Source organism: Eleutherodactylus coqui, chromosome 2, assembly GCF_035609145.1.
Source record: "Eleutherodactylus coqui strain aEleCoq1 chromosome 2, aEleCoq1.hap1, whole genome shotgun sequence".
Lineage (NCBI taxonomy): Eukaryota > Metazoa > Chordata > Amphibia > Anura > Eleutherodactylidae > Eleutherodactylus > Eleutherodactylus coqui.
Genome location: NC_089838.1, coordinates 220,963,629 through 220,983,990, shown reverse-complemented (window position 1 = coordinate 220,983,990; position 20,362 = coordinate 220,963,629). Strand labels below are relative to the sequence as shown.

The 20,362-nt window shown below is 45.3% G+C and overlaps 1 protein-coding gene and 1 long non-coding RNA gene across 2 annotated transcripts in view; one reads left to right on the top strand and one right to left on the bottom strand.

Moving 5' to 3' along the window:
* LARP6 (La ribonucleoprotein 6, translational regulator) overlaps positions 1-18,063 on the top strand; it is a 51,745-nt gene extending 33,682 nt beyond the window's left edge. The window contains exons 2-3 of the mRNA XM_066592517.1: positions 14,318-14,528; positions 17,005-18,063. Coding sequence (XP_066448614.1) covers positions 14,318-14,528; positions 17,005-18,054 — 1,261 coding nt within the window. The 3' untranslated portion in view covers positions 18,055-18,063. The remainder of the gene's footprint in view (positions 1-14,317; positions 14,529-17,004) is intronic.
* Positions 13,486-18,063, bottom strand: LOC136612280 (uncharacterized). The gene is made up of 2 exons (XR_010790382.1): positions 17,689-18,063; positions 13,486-13,748 (listed from the first exon to the last, which is right to left on the bottom strand). It is a non-coding gene; the product is annotated as an uncharacterized lncRNA (long non-coding RNA).
* Positions 18,064-20,362: the final 2,299 nt, after the last annotated feature.

The window sequence follows — 20,362 nt, the reverse complement described above, 5'->3', positions numbered from 1 at the left end:
CGACTTACGATGTTTTGTAGCCCATGTGTTCCTATGGAGCCTTCCTCTCCTTTGCATCACATCGCACAAAAGCGCAGTTTTCGTGTAGTGCAATGCAAATTTGGCAGTAGAAAATCCTATTGTCAAAGCTCTAAACTAGGCCCTAGCTGCAGAAAAAAATACATCACCTAAAAAGCACTGTCCAGCTCCGCTGCGTCTTCTCTCCAGTCCCCGACACTGGTCTTTAGGCATGTCTTCTGACCGAGATTGGAAACTCCCTGCCTCCAGGAAGTGTTGCCTCTGATTGGTTGAGCGCTGTGGCGCTCAGCCAAACAGACCTGGGCTTGATGAACCAATGAATGGCTGAGATTGGTTGAATCACAGCCAATCAGAGCCAACGCTCAATAAACCAATGAATGGCTGTGATTGGTTATCTCTGCAGCTATGGTTTAGATTTGTGGTAGGGCTTATATTACAAGTTACGCGACTTTGTTGCGCCATAAAATCATGGTATTGCCGCGAGAAAGCGCAACGACATCATACGAACTAATGATGCAATATCGCTGTAATTTTTTTTGCGGCGATATTGTGTCACCTGTATGAAACAGGCCTAAAATACACCGTACATACACAAGAAGAGGCGGGGTTACGCATTTCAGTACGCAGAGAAATACCGCAAATTTTACTCTGTGTATTACGATACGGTTGTGTGAGCCTGGCTTTAAAAAAAAAAAAAAAAAAAAAAAAAGTTTCTGCTTTGTTTCAAACTAAGCTTTGACCCTATAAAGCTATATTGGACAAGCGAGCATAGAACGTAGAACCTTAAAACAACATGGTGGACACTCTCGTTAAAGAAGCAGCAGGTTTCAGTAACGGAGGGTGCGTTCACATACATCAGCCATTTCCATCCAGCACTTTTTTGGACAAATAGCGCACCAGTCCTGCTTCCAAACTGGTAGAGAAGTGTTCCATGTGGTCTGTGGGATCCGTTTCTGGAATCACACATGTAGGTTTACAGCAGGCCGCTGAATGATGTCACATGATCATCATAAAGCAGTATTAATGCCATTGTCCGCGACTTCCTACTATGCGAAGATGGTGGACACCGTAGACTGATGCCCAACTACCATGCTACAGAAAGATGCCACATACAGTAGAGGAGAAATACCCCACACTGGAGCACGGCTCATAGTAGTTTTACCCCTGGCTTCCTGCGATAGACACCTATTTATTTAGCAAATACAATATCTTGAGGGATGACGTCGGGGACTGGAAACACTGCGGATGAAGTGGAATCTGTTGCTAGGGAACTGATAATCAGATTAGTGTCTCTCCTGTACGCTGATCATAATCTCTGGCAGAATAGTCTGGCGCAGAAGCGCAAAGTCATATTGACATAATGGGTTGAGCAAAGCGGTCTAATTAAATGAAGGCAACCAGTGCTCCCCAGTCCGTTGGTGCGGAGGGCGTACTATAGCTGTCGGCGTAACGTTAGAAGACCAGATGTTCAGGAGCTTCTTCTCACGCAGGGTCTCCAGGTAATGTACCCAAGTAGATAACGCTAGGTTAGATCGCTTACCTCCTCTATAGGCTTATACCTGTAGAGGATCTGTCTGCGCTCCTGTAATGTCACCTTTAGAGTTAATTCAGGTCATCTCATCTTATAACTTTGCACTGTACCACTTTATTTTCACTATAAATTTATGAATTGACGGCTAGGGGTCATACATTCTGTCCAATCAGTGCTGATTGTAGGGACACGCCCATTTGACAAGGTGAATTATAACGCCCAGTTGTCGGGTCATACATTTCTAGGAGAAAAAGATGCTCCAGAATTGTTAGTTTATAGGAAATGCAAGTATTTACTGAAATGGATACGTCAGAAGAGCTGGCAGATCCCCTTCAAATGAGAATAACCAACCCATGTATCAGGAAGGCATCTTATCTTTCTACCCGTTTTCATGACGATGATCAGGAGTTTGGCTTTGCCGTGCTTATGTTAGTATCCATCCATCTTAAAGGGGGTTTTCCCCAGAACAAGTTATTCCCTAGCCGCAGGCTACGGGATAACTTGCTGATTGTGGGTGTCTCACCGCTGAGACTCTTGATGATCTCCAGAATGGGACTCCCCTTCTCCTGTCACTGTGGGGGTTGCTTCTTCCCCAGCAGTGACGTCACCCTGAACACAGCACTAGCTAAGCATGCAGTCAGCTATTCATTTTAATGGGAGTAACGGAAATACTCAAGTGAATGAAAGTGAATGGGGCACTGATAATGCTCGGCCAGCGCTCTGTTCAAGGTGACAACACTGCAAAGGGAAAAGCAACCCCCACAGTGACTGGAGAATATTTACTCAAGGAGTCAGTTTTTCAGTCAGCATAATTTCTGAACACACAAGCTTAGAAGGGGGAGGGGGGAGCACAAACTCCTATCCGTTACTGATAGTGATCAGAGGCTCCTGTCACACAGTTATAATGAAGGAGATGATAATTAAGCCTCCTGACTGTATACTCCTGGTCTGTAGTTTAAGGTGAAGGTAGAAAGTAATGATAATCACAGTGTCCTCACAGCAAGCAGAGACGGTACAAGCTCTAGCTGCTCATGTGATGTTGTGTTGATTAATTATGGGATTACTAGCAAAGAATGATGAAAGAGAAAGCAGGGAGAATCTCAACATCAAGCTGATGCCTCGGCAAGACAGTGAGTGCAGAGTAGACCCTCAAACTACCAGCTGTAACATCATTAGAAATAGTGCTGTCTGCTATTAGAGTGTGTCATGTGGCCGCATCCACAGCACCTTATGTCAGCTTGAGTTTGTTCTCCTTGATCTGTAGGTTGTATGTATAATATACGCTCAGTGTTGATCCAAATAGAGAATCAGAGGAGTTGTTTTTTTTTTTTTTATATTCACTACAGAATTTCATGCCCATAAACATTAGTTCTTTCTTGGCAGACTTGGCTACTTACAATGGGATCTGCCAACAAGCAAACGTCCAAGAGCTCGCCTTCTATCCCTTGCTGGGTAACACAGGTCTAGCCAACAGAAAGGAGTGGCGCTACTGATTGATGTCTGGAATCCTGTGAACCTCTGTGTTGAAGGGTATGCTGGGGATGATTAGTATTTGAGGCAGTAGTCTTCTAAGGTACTTGGGCAGCTTCATATACATTAATGTGATGGCTCACATGCAGACTTTGCAGGTATTATTGTATCTTGATGCCACCAGGAAGTACTGGTGGAGTTAAAGGGGTTGTCCACGCGCCGAAACGTTTTTTTTTAACCCCCCCCCCCCCCGTTCGGCGCGAGACAACCCCGATGCAGGGGTTAAAAAAACACACCAGGTAGTACTTACCCGAATCCCGGCGGTCCGGCGTCTTCATACTTACCTGCTGAAGATGGCCGCCGGGGTCTGCTCCCTCCATGGACCGCAGCTCTTCTGTGCGGTCCATTGCCGATTCCAGCCTCCTGATTGGCTGGAATCGGCACGTGACGGGGCGGAGCTACACGGAGCCGGCATTCTGCACGAGCGGCTCCATTGAAGAGAGCAGAAGACCCGGACTGCGCAAGCGCGGCTAATTTGGCCATCGGAGGGCGAAAATTAGTCGGCTCCATGGGAACGAGGACGCTAGCAATGGAGCAGGTAAGTATAAAACTTTTTATAACTTCTGTATGGCTCATAATTAATGCACAATGTACATTACAAAGTGCATTAATATGGCCATACAGAAGTGTATAGACCCACTTGCTGCCGCGGGACAACCCCTTTAAGATTGACAGAGGGGGTGACGCCCCCTTTGCATTGCAACTAACAATTGAAGCTACCTTGGTGAGCAAACAGCAATCTCCAACTAATGGTTTTCCAGCTGTTTCTGAACTACAACAACCAGCATACCCTGAACAAGCTGCAGCTGGCAGGAAGACACTGCTATACAACATATTTTACCTTTTTGGAGTTTAATCTTCATGCATTTGTAAACTAGTATTTGTCAGCCGCTGCCAGAATGCGGACAGCTGTGAAGCAGGCCAAACCACTTCTATTACATCCATATACAGAGCCCTGACAGCAGGCGGCAAGCTCTAGTCTAAACAAGCCCTTATAACTCGGCTTTGATGGCCGGATATAAACTCTTTCCAATCTGGGATGGCTCAGGTTACTTTTCACATGTACATCTGCTGCAAGCTGGACTGTTTTATCTTGTAGCCCTAATACCTTACATATGTGCTATAGGATTTCGTCCCCCGGATCAGTAATGCTGCACAGTATGAAGGCTAGTTTCACTCGGGCAAGGGCAACACATATGGCGCTCCCCACCATGTGAAAGCCCCCTGGATGCGAGGCGTTTTCATGTTCAAACATCCTTGCATCACATCAGGAAATCCCTTCATCCCATTGTATTCAATGGGGTGGCAGCAGCACCGACCCCATTGAAAGCAATGGGAGAACACAATCCTCTATGACAGCAGCGGTAAGGGATTCCTTCATCCTCGTGGGGAATCCCCTCACCCACGCTGCGTCAGAAGGGATTCCCCATGGGGATGAAGGCATCCCCTGCTGCTGTCATAGAGGATTGCAGAGTTCTCCCATTGCTTTAAGTGGGCGATAGCGCAGGGATATATAACATGCTATGATGCGTTTCCTGCGGTGCCATGTGAGAAAACATCGCTCATGTGTATGACCCAATTTAAATGAATGGGGTTCATATTTGTGCGTCTCGCAGCACACAGATCTTACATGGTTTTATTGCCCGTGTGAAACAGACCTAATTAGGCTTTCTTCACACAATTTTTGCAGCATTTTTTGAGGCTTGCAAAAGGCAAAAAAAAAAAAAAAAGTCATGGATGTCGAGCATTTTTAGCAGACTTGTTTTTAATTTATATACAGACAGAAATGTTATTCTTTCTTTTACGCATTTTCTTACCTATAAGGCTGCCTTCATACATCGGAGATTCACTGGGGCTTTCTGCAGCGGAAAACCCGCAACAAATATGCACCAAATCCACTGGGACCAAATCTGTATCTAAGGGTGAATTCACACGAGCGCATAAACGGTGTGTTTTTATGAACGTGACCATCTGAGGCATTGGCTTCCAATATATTTGTTCACACGGGCGATTTTACGGCACGTAAAAACGGCGACCCGCAGAAAATTGAACATACGCGACTGAAATACGCGACAACGCATATACGATGGCCAAAAAAGATAGTTTGAAAAGTAGGAACAGACGAGAATACACTTTCTAGCTCTGGACGTGATTGTCGAAAAAAATTCTTTCCGGCGATTATACGCTGCGCACGTGCGAACGCACCCTAAAGGATAGGCGTTTTGCCACTTTTTAAAATTGCAAATCTGCTGTGGGATTTAACCCTTGAAATTTAGGCCGGTATCACACGGACAGGACAGATACCGCATACAGGAACCCAAAGCGGAATCTAGTTCTCACCCCAGCCGGCGACCTTGTGTGCCTGTCATTTCTTTACTACGGATGACCGTGGACACTTGCCATTGGTCATGCGCAGTACATTTTTAAAAATATATATTTTTCTCACGCCGTCACTAGGCGATGACGCAGGTACCTACAGCCTAGCCACAGTGTTAAAGGGGTTGTCCCGCGAAACAAAGTGGGGGTATACACTTCTGTATGGCCATATTAATGCACTTTGTAATATACATCGTGCATTAATTATGAGCAATACAGAAGTTATTCACTTACCTGTTCCGTTGCTAGCGTCCTCGTCTCCATGGTGCCGTCTAATTTTCAGCGTCTAATCGCCGGATTAGACGCGCTTGCGCAGTCCGGTCTTCTTTTCTGAATGGGGCCGCTCGTAGCTCCACCCCGTGCCGATTCCAGCCAATCAGGAGGCTGGAATCGGCAATGGACCGCACAGAAGACCTGCGGTCCACCGAGGATGAAGATCCCGGCGGCCATCTTCACCAGGTAAGTAAGAAGTCACCGGAGCGCGGGGATTCAGGTAAGCACTATCCGGTTTTCTTTTTTAACCCCTGCATCGGGTTTGTCTCGCGCCAAACGGGGCTATTGAAAAAAAAAAAAAAACCCGTTTCGGCGCGGGACAATCCCTTTAATTGCAGATGGGCTATAGGTTTGACTTCAATGGAAGCCGTCCATGAGGATTCCGCACAAGAATAGAACATGAGGCGATTTTATATCCGCCTGTGTTAGACCAGCCTTAAGGGTTTATTTACACGAGCGTATACCAGCCGGTGTTTTCACGGCTGGCCGATATCTCTACCTCTCTCCTCCACTCCGGTGTTTGCAATTGGAGGGGGCAGGGCTCCGCTCTATCCCACCTACCCCCATTGCTGGCTATGGACAAGGGGCGGGACAGACCGCTCGAAGGGGAGGAGAGAGGCAGAGAACTGGGGAGGGGGACTGCTCAGATGGAAGCGTATATATATCGGCCGGGCCGTGAAAACGCTGGCTGGTATACGCTCGTGTAAATAAGCCCTAAAGGTTGGACTCCGCAGCATAAATAGACATGCTGCGGCTTCATTATGGAAATATTCTGCACCATGTGCAGACCATTTTTAAAAATCACCTTCAGATGGATTGTTCTGTAAATGCTGTGAAATTTATGTAGAGATTCTGACAGCAGACATTCCGCAGCATCTTCGACTTGTATAAAAGCAGCCATTGAAGAAAACTGCCCAGAGAGGCGGAAAAAAAAAAAAAAAAAAGACATGCCTAGGAAAAAACACAAAAACCAGACAAAAAAAAAAAAAAATTACTGGCTGTTAGATGTGGGTGAATAGAGAATGCACAACAGTCAGTGATATTTTTTTTGTGTGTGTTCTTTTTTCTAGGCATGGCTCTTATTTTTTCCTCTCAGTTAGGGCTTATTTAGACGACCGTATATCGGCTCGGTTTTCACGCCGAGCTACGATGTCCTTGTCTGCAGGGGGGGGGGGGGGGGATTGAAGAGCCAGGAGCAGGAACTGAGCTCCCACCCCCTCTCCGCCCCTTGCCACTATTTGCAATAGGAGGGGGTGAGACAGGGGCGGGGCTAAGTTCTGGCACTTAGCTCCACCCCCATCCCACCCCTCCCATTGCAAATAGTGGCAAGGGGCAGGAGCTCAGTCTCTGCTCCTGGCTCTTCCATCCTCCCTCCCCCCCCCCCCTGCAGACAAGGACACCGTATATCGGCTCGGCGTGAAAACCGAGCCAATATACGGTCGTCTGAAATAAGCTCTTATGCGCAGTCCAGGTTTTTTTTTTTTTTTTTTTTTTTTAATATTTGTTTTTCCCGCACAGTCGCATGTGAATTGCGGATGAGCTACAGGTCAGACGGCTTCCATGGACTGTTTGCCATGGTTGTTTGCTTTAAAAGAAAAAATAATAAAATTATATATTGGGGAGAAATCACCATGAAAAAGCATTAAGAGAGCATCATGCAGTTTTGTAGGAAGAAAACCTTCTTTTGAAAAAAAGACTGTAAAACCTTTTTAAATATTTACACACTACAACAACAAAAAAATTGGCACCTATTAACAAAGATAGTTCAAAATTGTAATTCTAGCCTTAAATATAGTTGCTGTTTTTTCTCCATTGAATAAATGGGTATAAAAAGGCAGCAGAAACTTTTGCCCTTAGCATGTGACAGGACTTTGCAATGTCTCATCCCCAAACTTTTAACATTTAACAAAATAGAGCAACTTAAGCCACTTGAATCTCCCAAGTGGGCCCCTCCTCGATTCCCACTACAGAAAGAAATGTGAACATGACCACAATCTTACAAACCCGGCCTAAATACATGAAGACAATCACTTACTTGAGCCTGCAGAACCCTCCTCTGGAGTTAACCAACACTCCTGTGAGCAGCAGGATACAAGGTGGTGCAGGTGCAGTGATGAAGGGCTGACCACCCACCTGTAATTAATAGCTTCACTTGTCTAGTTGTGGGCAGACCGCACACAAAAGGGTTAAAGATCCTATGTTATATAGAGCAGAGCCTGCAGGGGGCAGAGCCCTTTCAGACTGGGACTGCAGGCAGTGTGGGGTTATATTAGGGCTCCACCAAGATGTATCAATTAATGAATACATTTGTCCGCTGCTTTTTAACCCATTTGCCTTTCCCAGTCCAAGAGGCAATATGGCCGGGGCAGAGTGAGATAAAGTGGTTTGGTTGTCTGTGTGGACGGAAGAGAGGATCGCTGTACAGTCCTGGCGATGGGGATCAGGCTGCGGCTGATGGACCGGATGCTGCTTGTATGTCCCCTGTTGGGCCGGTGGCCTTCCTCTGGGGAATAAGCACTTGGTTCTGGGCAGTCTGGCAATCTGTGGACTGGCACTTTTGTTCTCCATTTGTGTTGCAGACTTTACAGAGGAGACTAGGTTTCCCCAAACCACTTAACCCCTCTGATGCCATAATGCAGTCAGATACAAATGCTACGGACAATGATTGCTCTAATGCTGTAATGGGGTTTGAGTTCTCGACTGCAGTAGACTCCACAGACGAGTTTTCAGAAGTTAAAGAGGAATTTGAGCCCCCTCCTCAACTAGAGGATGATCATTTTGATTGTAGTTTGGAAACGGAAATGCCCATGCAAGAACCTGACCAATTTTTTGTAGATGAATTTGAGTTCAGCCCTGAAATTCTGTTAGAATCTGCGGTGTGTTCGGGATTAGATATAGACCGAAGCTTTGATGAAGACTTGCTAACGGTTTTTGAACCAGGAAGTGGTATCCCATTAGCAGTTGTGGAATGTCAGACAGATGAAGAGTTGAGCAGCTTCTTTGGATACTTGGATGATTCAGTGGTCTCTTCGATGAATTTTGGTAGTTCCATTGAATCTGATGTGTGGCTTCCTTTAGAACCCAGTGAGAAAATGGTTTCTTCTCCTGAAGGATGGTCCAAACTTCAATCTAGCAGAGGACCCCTTAAGTTTGATATAGGGTTTGGAACGTTCTCAGGAATGGAGTGCTATGGAATTGGAAACCATTTGGGCCAAATTATTATAAATACTGGGCCAGATAATGGTGACCAGGAAAATGGAGTCACAGAGACGGGAAGTTGCAGTGACGAGGACTACATCAGGATTGAAAAGGCCAGGTATTTTACATTTGTCTGTATGTTTTGGAACAATAGCTTTGTGATTAGGGAATGGGCACAAATATGCAATGTAACCAAAGGGGGTAACACAGAGGTCACATATGTGCTATTATATAGTAAGCAGCCTCTTTCTGTCTCTGCTTGATATGCTAGATGTACACTGTACATAATAAAGGCTATGGCTATAGCCTTTCATACAGTGCAAACACTGGCGTACCACTAGGGGGCGCAATTGTCACCCGGTCGCTTAACTAGGAGAACCCAAGGGGCCCTTGCCTAAGGCTGCATTCACACGAACGTATATCGGCTCAGTTTTCACGCCGAGCCGATATACGTCGTCCTCATCTACAGGGGTGGGGGAGGATGGAAGAGCCAGGAGCAGGAACTGAGCTCCCGCCCCCTCTCTGCCTCCTCACCGCCACTCTGCACTATTTGCAATGGTGAGGCGGGATGGGGCGGGGCTAATTCTCAGGACTTAGCCACGCTCCTGTCACGCCTCTCCCCATTGCAAATAGTGCAGAGGGGGCGGGAGCTCAGTTCCTGCTCCTGGCTCTTCCATCCTCTCTCTCCCCCCCCCCCCCCCCCCCCCCGCAGATGAGGATGACGTATATCGGCTCAGCATGAAAACAGAGCCGATATACGTTCGTGTGAATGCAGCCTTACGCTGGTTTAGTGCCCCAGGCCAACTTCGGGTGACGCTCAGAGAGGGGAGGGGCCATTACCTGGGGCAGAGAAGTGCCAATGCAATGCTGGCCGCCCCGGGCGCGTGGTCCTCCTTACCCCTGAGAGACTGCAGTTGTGATTTGCCACAGATGCAGTCTATCAGTGCACGTCCGGCTGGGGGTGTCTGATAATGGAGGGCAGGGAAGCATGCTGGTGTAACCTAGGTATGTTCTGGATATAGTCATGTATGCATAGCTGTATAACTAGCTGTACACATATAATTATATACAGGCGATACCCAGATTATACCAGCAGATCACTATCTACAGAGAAATGACTGTTTGCATCCAGGCCTTTAGCTATACCCCTGAGTGGAAATACTCAGAAATGGAGAAGGCTGGGGCTATAAAAAGTTTCTCAATGTTTGTTGCGTTCGTTCCTGGCATTGGCTGCTAGATCACATTTACGAATTACCTGGGAACCAACAGCTTGTGACTTTGTACATTTTGCAGATATTGAGATGCGATACTCATCTCAGGAAATGCTATATCTGTCCTGATGGGGAAGCACAACTTTTTATGAGACGCCAAATATAGGCACTTTACATGGTTTTTGTGACAATAAGATTGCCACACAGCGGCTCTTGGGATGCGTTCATACGTGGCCCATTTGCTGCAGACTTCGGTACAGATCTGCAGCAGATGTGTGCCCTTCAATTTAAATTCAATTGAAATGGTGAAATCTGCTGCAGCTCAGCGATGTGTGAACGCAGCCTTTGGTGGAGAGAAGACCCTCTGAAAGTAAGAATACCGTAAATACTTGGTATTAGGTCTTTAAAAGAAGCGAGGTTAATTTAAGTTATTTGATCTCCTGTCAAGTTGTCAAAAATTGTGCCCTACGTTTTCCTAGTTATACGTGGTTCTGAAAAAGCTGGGTCAATATTGTCAACATCCCAGCTTTCCTAGAAACTTGCCGTAATCATAACGAGGAGTATCGCTACACAAATTGGCACACTCAAGTCTGCAGATGCTGAATCATATACCCTGTGGTAGCTGTAATGACGACCACAAGGGTTGCCGCCCAAATAAGGGGCATGTACATGGCAGAGGCTGTGTGGCACTTCAGTAGAGTGTGCCAGTTTTTATATAGTAACCCTTTCTATATTCCTTCCGTGTCTTGGCATGGTTCTTGGCGAGTGCGTACAGCTAATTGGAGTACAATACATACTCCTCCTCTGCTTCATTGCATCTCCATGATACATTCCTTATCCATGAATGCACTTCATGCAAACAAACTGCGCTGATAAGGATTCTGGGGGACTGAAATAGAATGGGCTCAATCTGATTATTTCCAGAGATGTTCAGCTTATCAGAGTTTTACAAAGTCAGGATGTCATGTGCTTCATACTTGTGGGAGATGTGTAGATTGGAAGAGGACCTAGTTTATTCAGTTTCCTGTCTGCAGGGGGTTTCCATCCCTGTGGTCAGTATGTGGTCAGTGGGCTTTGTGGCTTCTTTGTTTGGTTACTTAGAGTAACTACACTTTTCAGAAACTTTCAACATCTCAGAGAGACGTGTCAAAAGTTTTGATCAGTGAGGTTCAATTGCTAAGACCCCCATTGATTGCTAGAGCGAGGGTGGCTTCAGCACTCACCTGACAGCTGGATGGCCCGCATAGAGGTCTGTAGCGCTTCTATAGACATCTGTGTGGGCCATCTTCAGCTGCCGGGAGGAGCAAAGGGGCACAGAGCAATCAACAGGGTTCTCAGCAGTGGGACCCCACTGATCAAAACTTTTGATATGTGTCTCTGACAGCAAATATTCCTGAAAAGTTTAGTTACTCTTTAAAGTGACCTTCCCATCAGGAGCTCAGAATTGATATGGAGAAGGATGACCTGCTAGTTACTTGCGCTTTTAGCTGGGCACTAGCAGAACAGAGCTGTGATCTGTGACTATAGAGTAGCTACAGTGCCTTCTCATCATTGGGTTAGGTCATCTCCTCCAGAGCCACTTTAAGTGGTTGTGCCCAAATAGAACGTTATCCCCTACTCCCTTTAAAGGAGTAGTCACATGAAGACAACCCCTGCCAATTGGGGCATGTGGACAGCATAGATGTGGCTCAGAGAGGCGATTGTGCCCCCCAGCTGAGAGACCCTGTAAGAGCTGATTCACACAACTGTATTTTCGGTCCAGTGTACAACGGACCAGACTCTGATAGCTCATGGACCCATGGTAGTCAGTTGTGCCAATTCACACATCAGGTTTTTTCACACAGTCTGCATGGGGGTAAACAGCCAGCTATACTCTGGTTCCATTTGTAATTGAGATTCACTCATTCAAGTTAACGGGGATGCAAGAAAAAATGGACGGGACATGAACGCTATCCGTGTGCTGTGTATTTCATCTGGCTTAGAGGTGCAGGGAAAAATGAATTGGGGGGTCTGGTTTTTGTAGCATGAAAACTAGATGTCATGCAGAAGTTAAAGTAACTGACATGTGGGGCACATGCAGAAATGCACGTGTCTGCAGAAGACAGAATTTCATACATGTAAGGTGCCTGGCATGGAAGGACTCTGGGTACTTTTCCTCTTTCTCCATCACTTCACCACATGAGGGTTGAAGGTACCCCCATGTGGCCGGCACTCCTACTTCACTCTCAACCATTGAAGAGGATGAAAGACTAACCACACCTAGCTCTCAATCACTCACCTTTATAGAAGGGAAGACACCACATGACTAGACATATTTTAATACTTTTTCCAGACATATCCCAGACACTTTCAGACATTAACCTCTTGCATGCTACAACAGCAGACAAGGCACCGCACACTGCATCCACATAAGACATGACATGGATGACCATTATGAAGGGGCCAGATACAGGTGTTTCGGGCCACTACACATGGACAACTATTTTTAAAAACACTTGTGTGGCTTAGGGCTTGTTCCCGCGAATGTAATTTCACCACGTATTACCTGCGGGCATCAAAGTCCATTGATTTTCATTGATCCGTTTACACTTGCTTGTAATATGTGCGTGAAATTTTACCGCATATTACGCGCATATAGCCCTATTGTTCTCTGAGTATTAAACGTTGTACATACACAATACATTGCCTGTGTGCAGTGTTAAATACACAACACCTCTGGACAGAGTAGGGAATTTAAAAAAAAAGTGTGTGAGATACACTACCGCGCACAACGATAGCCAATTCAGACTGCGGTAGAACGCTGCATAATACAGTGTTTTACGCATATGAATAAGCCTTTAGTCCTAAGAGAGGCTCCTGCTCTGGCCGGCCTGAGTGTTACATGGATGGCAGTCTTCTGGTCCTTCTCATATAGGCCCCCTGCACACGGGCGGAAATTCCACGGCGGGATTTCCGGCCATGCCAGCCTGCATAGGATTGCATTACAAAAGGCAATCCTATGCAGACGGCCGCGATTTGTCTGCGTGAAAACACGCGTGGAAAACAAATCGCGGCATTTTCTATTTCTGTGCAGGTCTCACTGAAGCCCGCACAGAAATGTCACTCCTGGTGCACCGGCTCCGCTCTGTGCATGCGCCAGCCGGCACATCACAGAGCCGCAGCCGCGGGAGCAGGTGAGAGCCGCACTGGAGGGGCGCTGGTCGGGTCCTGCTGTGAGAATTCTCCCAGGGGATCCGACCCGGCCGTCTCGCAGGTGGCCATACGCATATAGAAACTATGTTATGATTGTGTTGCTGAGATAGTTTGGTAGTTAGTCATGATAGATCATTGGTTTCCAGTCACTTGTAGTACTATTAATACGGGATAGAATGTTTTTACTATTGAACAACTTTTCCCCATGATCACAATCTGGCTTTAATAAAACACGAGGTAGTTCAGGAAGCCGCTGCGTGCCGTCCGTGAAACAACATTTTCAGAGAATTTCGCAGAAACTGAAGTACACAGTGTTACAGGAATGTGCAGCAGGAGGACAGGACGTAATCCCCGTGGCAGGCGAGTGGGATCGTCTGTGTTCACCGGGCAGGATCGCTGGGGACTTCCATCTGGCAGAACTGGGACGGAATTATAAAGTTAGAATGTACTTTTAGACTAAAAAGCACCAGCAACCGCACAGACAAGACTTACATGTTTGCATTAGTAAATCTCTCCCAGCTTTCTCGAGCAGCTCTAAGTATGGCATCTTCAGAATCGCTCCTTACATAAAGCATTCCGATAACCTGCAGTAAACTTCTAATCCCACGTTTTTTTTCTTCTTTTTTGGGAACCGCAGTAAAATAGAGCATGCTACGACTTTTCATCTGCGAGCGGAGACCGCAATTGGCTTCCACTCGCGTGCAGGAAGAATCATTTTTCCATGGCATGCTATGGAGGGTTATTGCTGCGGAATCCGGAGGACGACCGATCCAGATTCCGTAGCAAGAATCTGCCCATGGACATGAGGCCTCGAAGTGATCTGAACTATATGCCATTTTTACATTTGCTTTTCTAAATATATTAGGAAATTAGACAAGACCAATACTGCGGTGCTCTAGAAATATGTAATCTCACATGAGGTATCATCTGTCTTCTATAGAAGCGTCAAGGGATTTATGCTAATGACTTATTCCTTGCTGTCTTGCAGTGGAGCTGCCACAAGTGGGGGAGAGAATGACGGCGATGAGCTCGACCAAGACTGGAAGCCCCCCGACCCAGAACTTGTCCAGAAACTTGTTGTACAGATAGAGTACTACCTCTCTGATGAGAACTTAGAGAAAGATGCCTTTCTATTGAAACACGTGAGAAGAAACAAGATGGGATTTGTCAGCGTTAAACTACTTACCTCTTTCAAAAAGGTATTTGGAGTTTGCATGAATGCAGGCAGTAATGTCAAATAATGTCAGACTCTACACATTCATATTGGCTCCTAGGACAGAGCAAGAAGACTAAAAGGATTGTCTGGAGCTGGTTCTCTGTTCTTGGGGACTATCTGTATCCAATGAAAAGCATTCCTTAATTTTTCCTGCAATGTCACTGCCCACATTATCAGGCCTAGTAACATATTTCCCTAAAAATAAGACCTACACTGATAATAAGCCCTGCCCTGATTTTCGTGGGGAAAGTTGAAATAAAAGTCCTACCCCGAAAATAAGCCCTAACTACACTACATGAAAAAAAAATTCACCTTGCAGTTGCCATTCGGTTCCCTCCCGTTTGTCTGCGGTCCCCCTGCAGGCTTCTGCACAGTCATTAATGATGGGACAGCATCTCTTGTTGGTGACGGGGCTTGAATACTCCGCCTTCAGCAAGCGATTACTCTCATTGGTTCAGGAGCACCGCCTGAGCCAATCACAGCCATTCATTAAATGACATTAAATAGCTGTGATTGGTTCATCGAGTGCCAGCTTTGATTGGTTCAGGAGCACCGCCTCAGCCAATTAGAGCAATCACTTGCTGAATGCGGAGTATTCAAGCCCCGTCACCAACAAGAGATGCTCAGTCGGCATTGAGGACTACATGGAAGCCTGCAGGAGCGCTGCAGCCCAGCGGGAGGGACCCGAACGGCAACTCCTAGGTGAGTATAAGACACCCCATGAAAATAAGACCCTTTTCCTCTCTTGGGACAAAAATTTTTTTATAAAACAGGGCCTTTTTTTCGGGGGAAACATTTTATCTGAGATGGTTGAGGCAAATACAGGCAACCACTTTATTAAAGGGTTTCTTTAAAGAGAAGGGTTTATTTGGAGACCTATACTTATCCTAATTCAGTCTGAGTCCAGCAGTGCCAGTACTTCCACTTTTGACCTAGTTATTACACAAGGTTATGTGGTATGGACCACTCTTTGGTCACATTGCAGGGTATGGACTGAGTGGCTCATTTCAATAACTAAATCAGCCCCCTTCTCTCTTTGCATCAGTCATGAAAGAGAAGGGAGTGGCTTAATTATTGGATTGAGCCACTCGGTCCGCTCCCTGTAATAATGTCACAAGATGAAGACTCCATACCACGTCATCAGATACCGGCACGGCAGTGAGGGTAAGTATATCTCCCTGCATATCTGCTTTTTAAAGGAGTTACCCAAGATGGACTTTTTTCACTGATTCATAGGATAAGTGAAAGGTCTGATCGGTGGGAGTCTCACCAATGAGATCCCCACCCATGCTAGGAATGGAGGAGGTCCCATGTACCCTCCTTTCTCACTGCAGGCTCACCACACATCCGCCGCAGTGTGGACGAGATTGAACGGAGCAGCGGTCACGCATGCGTAATACTGCTCAATTAATTTCACTGAAGCTGACCGAGATAGTTGAGTGATTGTACTCTATTTCCGTCAGCCCCACTGAAATGACTGGAGAGGTACCGCCCATGCGCAGCTTCCGCTCCATTCACTCTCCATGTCAATGCAGGTAGGAGCAGCAAGCCTGAAGTGACGAGAAGAGTAGAACACAGGATCAGAATTTTATCACTTACCCTATAAATTGGTATTAAGTTTATCTCTGGATAACCACTTTAAGGACCAGAATAACGTGTAACATGGCTGCTTTCTTGCATTCATAGCGCCACAGCTGTCTGTGAGCTGTACCTGGTATTGCAGTCATCTCCATTGAAGCAAATGGGGTTCATAAAATTGTATTACTTGCAGAAACTGATATTTCTATGGGCCAAATTGGAAATCTGCCCTTTCCCGAACATATCGTAAGATCGATTCCCATTTATCCTAAGTAATATATAGGCCTGATGGTTAACACATCATGTGAATATTATGATCTGTGTCTCAACAATAAGGGGAGCAGACAAAAGTGCAGTTGGGCCCTTAGCCTTTTGATCACTATTTTGCAGTTTACATATCTACATCAAGTATTTTCCCTAAAAGTACAATTGCCTAACATGCTATGTATGGTCTCCATAGCACCCTGACTTCCAGTACAACAAACTTAAGTCTGTGAGAACTGACTTAGATGGTGGTATGATGGTATATAGATCAGTGCCTGCTGCTATTACACATTCAGCCTTTTCCCTATGTTCGCCTTTGTTTTTGGAATGTTGGTGCAAGTATAAAATTTTATTTAAACATACCTAATATAGCACAAAAATGGGCATATGGAGGGAATTTATCAAAAGATTGACTCCACCTTTAAGTCTCATTCTGACAGACATATTGCAAGCACAGCTTACATCAGTCAGCACCCTCATCCACATGCTGTCCAGTCTGCATAAACAGTGCACATTGCAGTCTTGCTGCCATACATGATGTGTACACGTGTAGGACATTTGTGTTGGATATTTAATGGTTAATAGAACACTTTTTATAACCTTTTTGTTCTTTCCAGGTAAAGCATCTCACTCGTGACTGGAGAACCACTGCCTACGCTTTAAGGTATTCTGATATACTTGAATTAAATGAAGACAACAGGAAAGTAAGACGAAAAACTCCAGTTCCTGTCTTTCCTAGTGAGAACCTTCCCAGCAAAATGCTCCTGGTTTATGACCTCCACTTCATTCCGGAGCTGCAATGTTTAAATAAGGAGCAAGAAAATGGTGGGATGCAAGAAAAGATAATGGAACAGCTACTAAAGAATTTTGGAGCTTTTGGAAGCATCTCCTCTATACGAATCCTGAAACCCGGTAGAGATCTTCCATCGGATGTGAAAAGATTCAGCAGCCGATACACTCAGGTTGGCACCAAGGATTGTGCAATAGTTGAATTTGAGGAGGTGGAAGCTGCTATTAAGGCTCATGAAACCCTCAATGCTGAAAGCGACACTGATGATGGGATAAAGGTTGTTCTAATAGGCATGAAGCCACCAAAGAAAAAGATTCAGAAAGACCGGAGCAAAGAGGAGGACTCAAAGAATCTCCGCAAAAACAAGTCTCTGAATAAGAGAGTTGAAGAGCTACAGTATATAGGAGACGAGTCTACAGGTTACAGCACTTCAGAGCCTGATAGCAATCCCAACTCGCCAATGGTAGGACGCAAGATTCAGTCAACCAATAAGCTGAGTCCATCCGCTTACCCAAATAATCACCTGAGTCCAAATGCTTCACCCAGAAATAGCCCCTGGAGTAGTCCATGTGGCCAACGTAAAGGAGTCAAGCATTCCCCTCTTGCTGAAAGCATGAGCCCTGAAGCTTCACGGAGGTCTACAGAGTACTCTTCCGACAGCAGCATCACACCATCCAGTAGCCCTTGGGTCCAGAGAAGACGACAAGCCCAAACTGTCACACAGGAAAAGAGTCCAGCATGTAGTCCAATGCTTGGGAGGAAGATACAGAATGCAGATGGACTGCCGCCTGGTGTCCTGAGGCTGCCAAGAGGTCCTGATGGTACAAAAGGGTTCCATAATGGAACAGAAAGGAGTAAAGTCGTGCAGAATCTATGAATTTCATGCAACTTAATGGGACTTGTAATTCTACCTATCAACACCAGCCACTAGTACTGAAGTCTCCCGTATGCAAGACTGTGCATGTGGAACCTCATGTATTCCAGGGCTGGACAAAGCTTCTACCTGGGAAGAAATGGATTTATAGAAAGACTGATAAGTCTGTATTTATTATTTTTTTATCTGATTTTTCATGGGTACACATACTTTGTACGGTGGCAGCAGGTATGCTGCATTATATTTTTATTTGACTTTTTTGTTTTTGTTAAACCCTTTTAATTTCAATGTCACTCTTACTGGGTATCTGAAGCAATCGCTATTCATTGACGCTTATCTAAATATTAAGGCCAGGAACGCAACAGGTCGCATAATCTCCAAACCCTATTGGCGGCTATAATTAGTTCATCCAATAGGACGTTGTCAATCTTTCTGCGATGCTCACTGTACACCTCCAAAGACAGATGTGTATAAAGAATGTATATTTTCCGTGCTGTGAATTAAATGAACTTCCATAAGCATTGAAGCGTCTTGTGTCGGACTTATTGCCACCAAAGGAACGAAGTGTTAAATATATGGAAAAGTCATGAATTGTGCTCTAGATCTGTCTTGTAAAACAGCTAAGCCGAAAATATGACAGATTATGACAAATACCTCTCCAGTAAACCTGCAACATCATATTTTAGACATTGTCTTTCTCCACCGTTCTATGAGATGATTATTTATTCCCCATGAGGGCTTCTGAATCGTGTACTTTATAAGCCACTCTGATTTTTTTTTTTCGTATTCATTATGTAGATAGCCCCCTAATGTGTATGTAAATGAGCTAGTGTTACCTTGGTAAAGGCCCATTTAGACACAACGGTAATCGCTCAAAAGATGTCGCTCAAGTGACTTAAGCGATCATTGTGTCACCTTGCGCTCAGAGCGGAGGATGTAGAAGACAGGCGGGGTGTCCCTGCTTGTCTTCTGCATCCAGATGTTTTCAGCACAGAGCGCCCAGCTGTTATACAGCCGAGCGCTCCGTGTCGGGTATGGAGAACAGAGCTGGACCGCTCTGCTCTTCATACCCAGCCTGTTACCAGGGAGCGGGATATAGCTGAAACAATAGTATCAGCTGTATCCCGGTGTGAATCCCTGATAAGGCTCATCGTAGTCTTGCAGAACGCTTAAACACAATGATGAGCGACGGAATAATGAATACTGCATGATGTCAGTGCAGTTACACAACGATTATTGCTCAAAAGACGGCTTTTGAGCTATAATCGTTGTCTAAATGGGCCTTTAGTTATCTTTGTCTGTCTCCCAGTCTTTTTCCTCAGGTGATCATGCGATCTCAATTCTGACCAGCTCATATTTACTTGTGCTTATGTATTCAGTTACTAGTCAATTTCTCAGTCTGTGTGATGCTATTACATAGACCCTACCACAATAACTGATTAGTGGGAGGACACAGGCACTTCTATCACAGTTGGAGGTACATGCACATAAACAATTAAAAAGTTGCTCCTGAGATACTGTTTGAGGTGTTGGCCCACACACATTGATACGTACAATTCCTATCTGAAAATTGGACAAGTATAGGAAATGCTGCGATTTATTTTATTTTTTTCCCTCCTAGCTATATAAAAAAAATGGACTGCACGTATAACCCAGTCGAATGAATGGGTCCTATTTCCAGCCAATGTTCGGACCGATTTCTGTCAGAAAATCAGATGGAGTAATTATCCATGTGTATATGTACCCTTACTGATGGTCACAGCTCCTCTACCTGACTATAACTATGTGGGTAAATATAGAAGGTAATGATAAACTGCCCCACCATCCCCAAAGCAGGCAGAAATGGTGTAGCCTCTAGCTAATGCTGTGCTGCTGCATTATGAGATTGATGTGGAAGTGAAACCAAAAAAATCTCACCATCAAGATGGTGGCTGATTAGCATCATGCAAGTGGCTGCAATACACAGAGGGGACCTCCGGTGTGAGAGGGACAGGGGTGGAAAAATGTAATTTTGCTGGAGTGACCCCCCACTCCTGTGATATTTTTATTTTTTTTTCTTTCTCTGCATTGCTTCTGAACTGCTGAAGGAGGCATAAATGACTCCCACGGTGGGTCTAGCTCGTCATAAAAACATTTTTTAAATAGATGTAAGGCAGCAATATGTTATATCATGTGACGTCTGTTTTTCAGCTCTAGTTGCCATTTTATGCTGAGCTCTTACTGGGAGAAAAAAAGATACCGTATTTTGCGGACTATAAGGCGCACATAAAATGCTGAGAATTTCTCAGAAATAGAAAGTGCGCCTTATAAT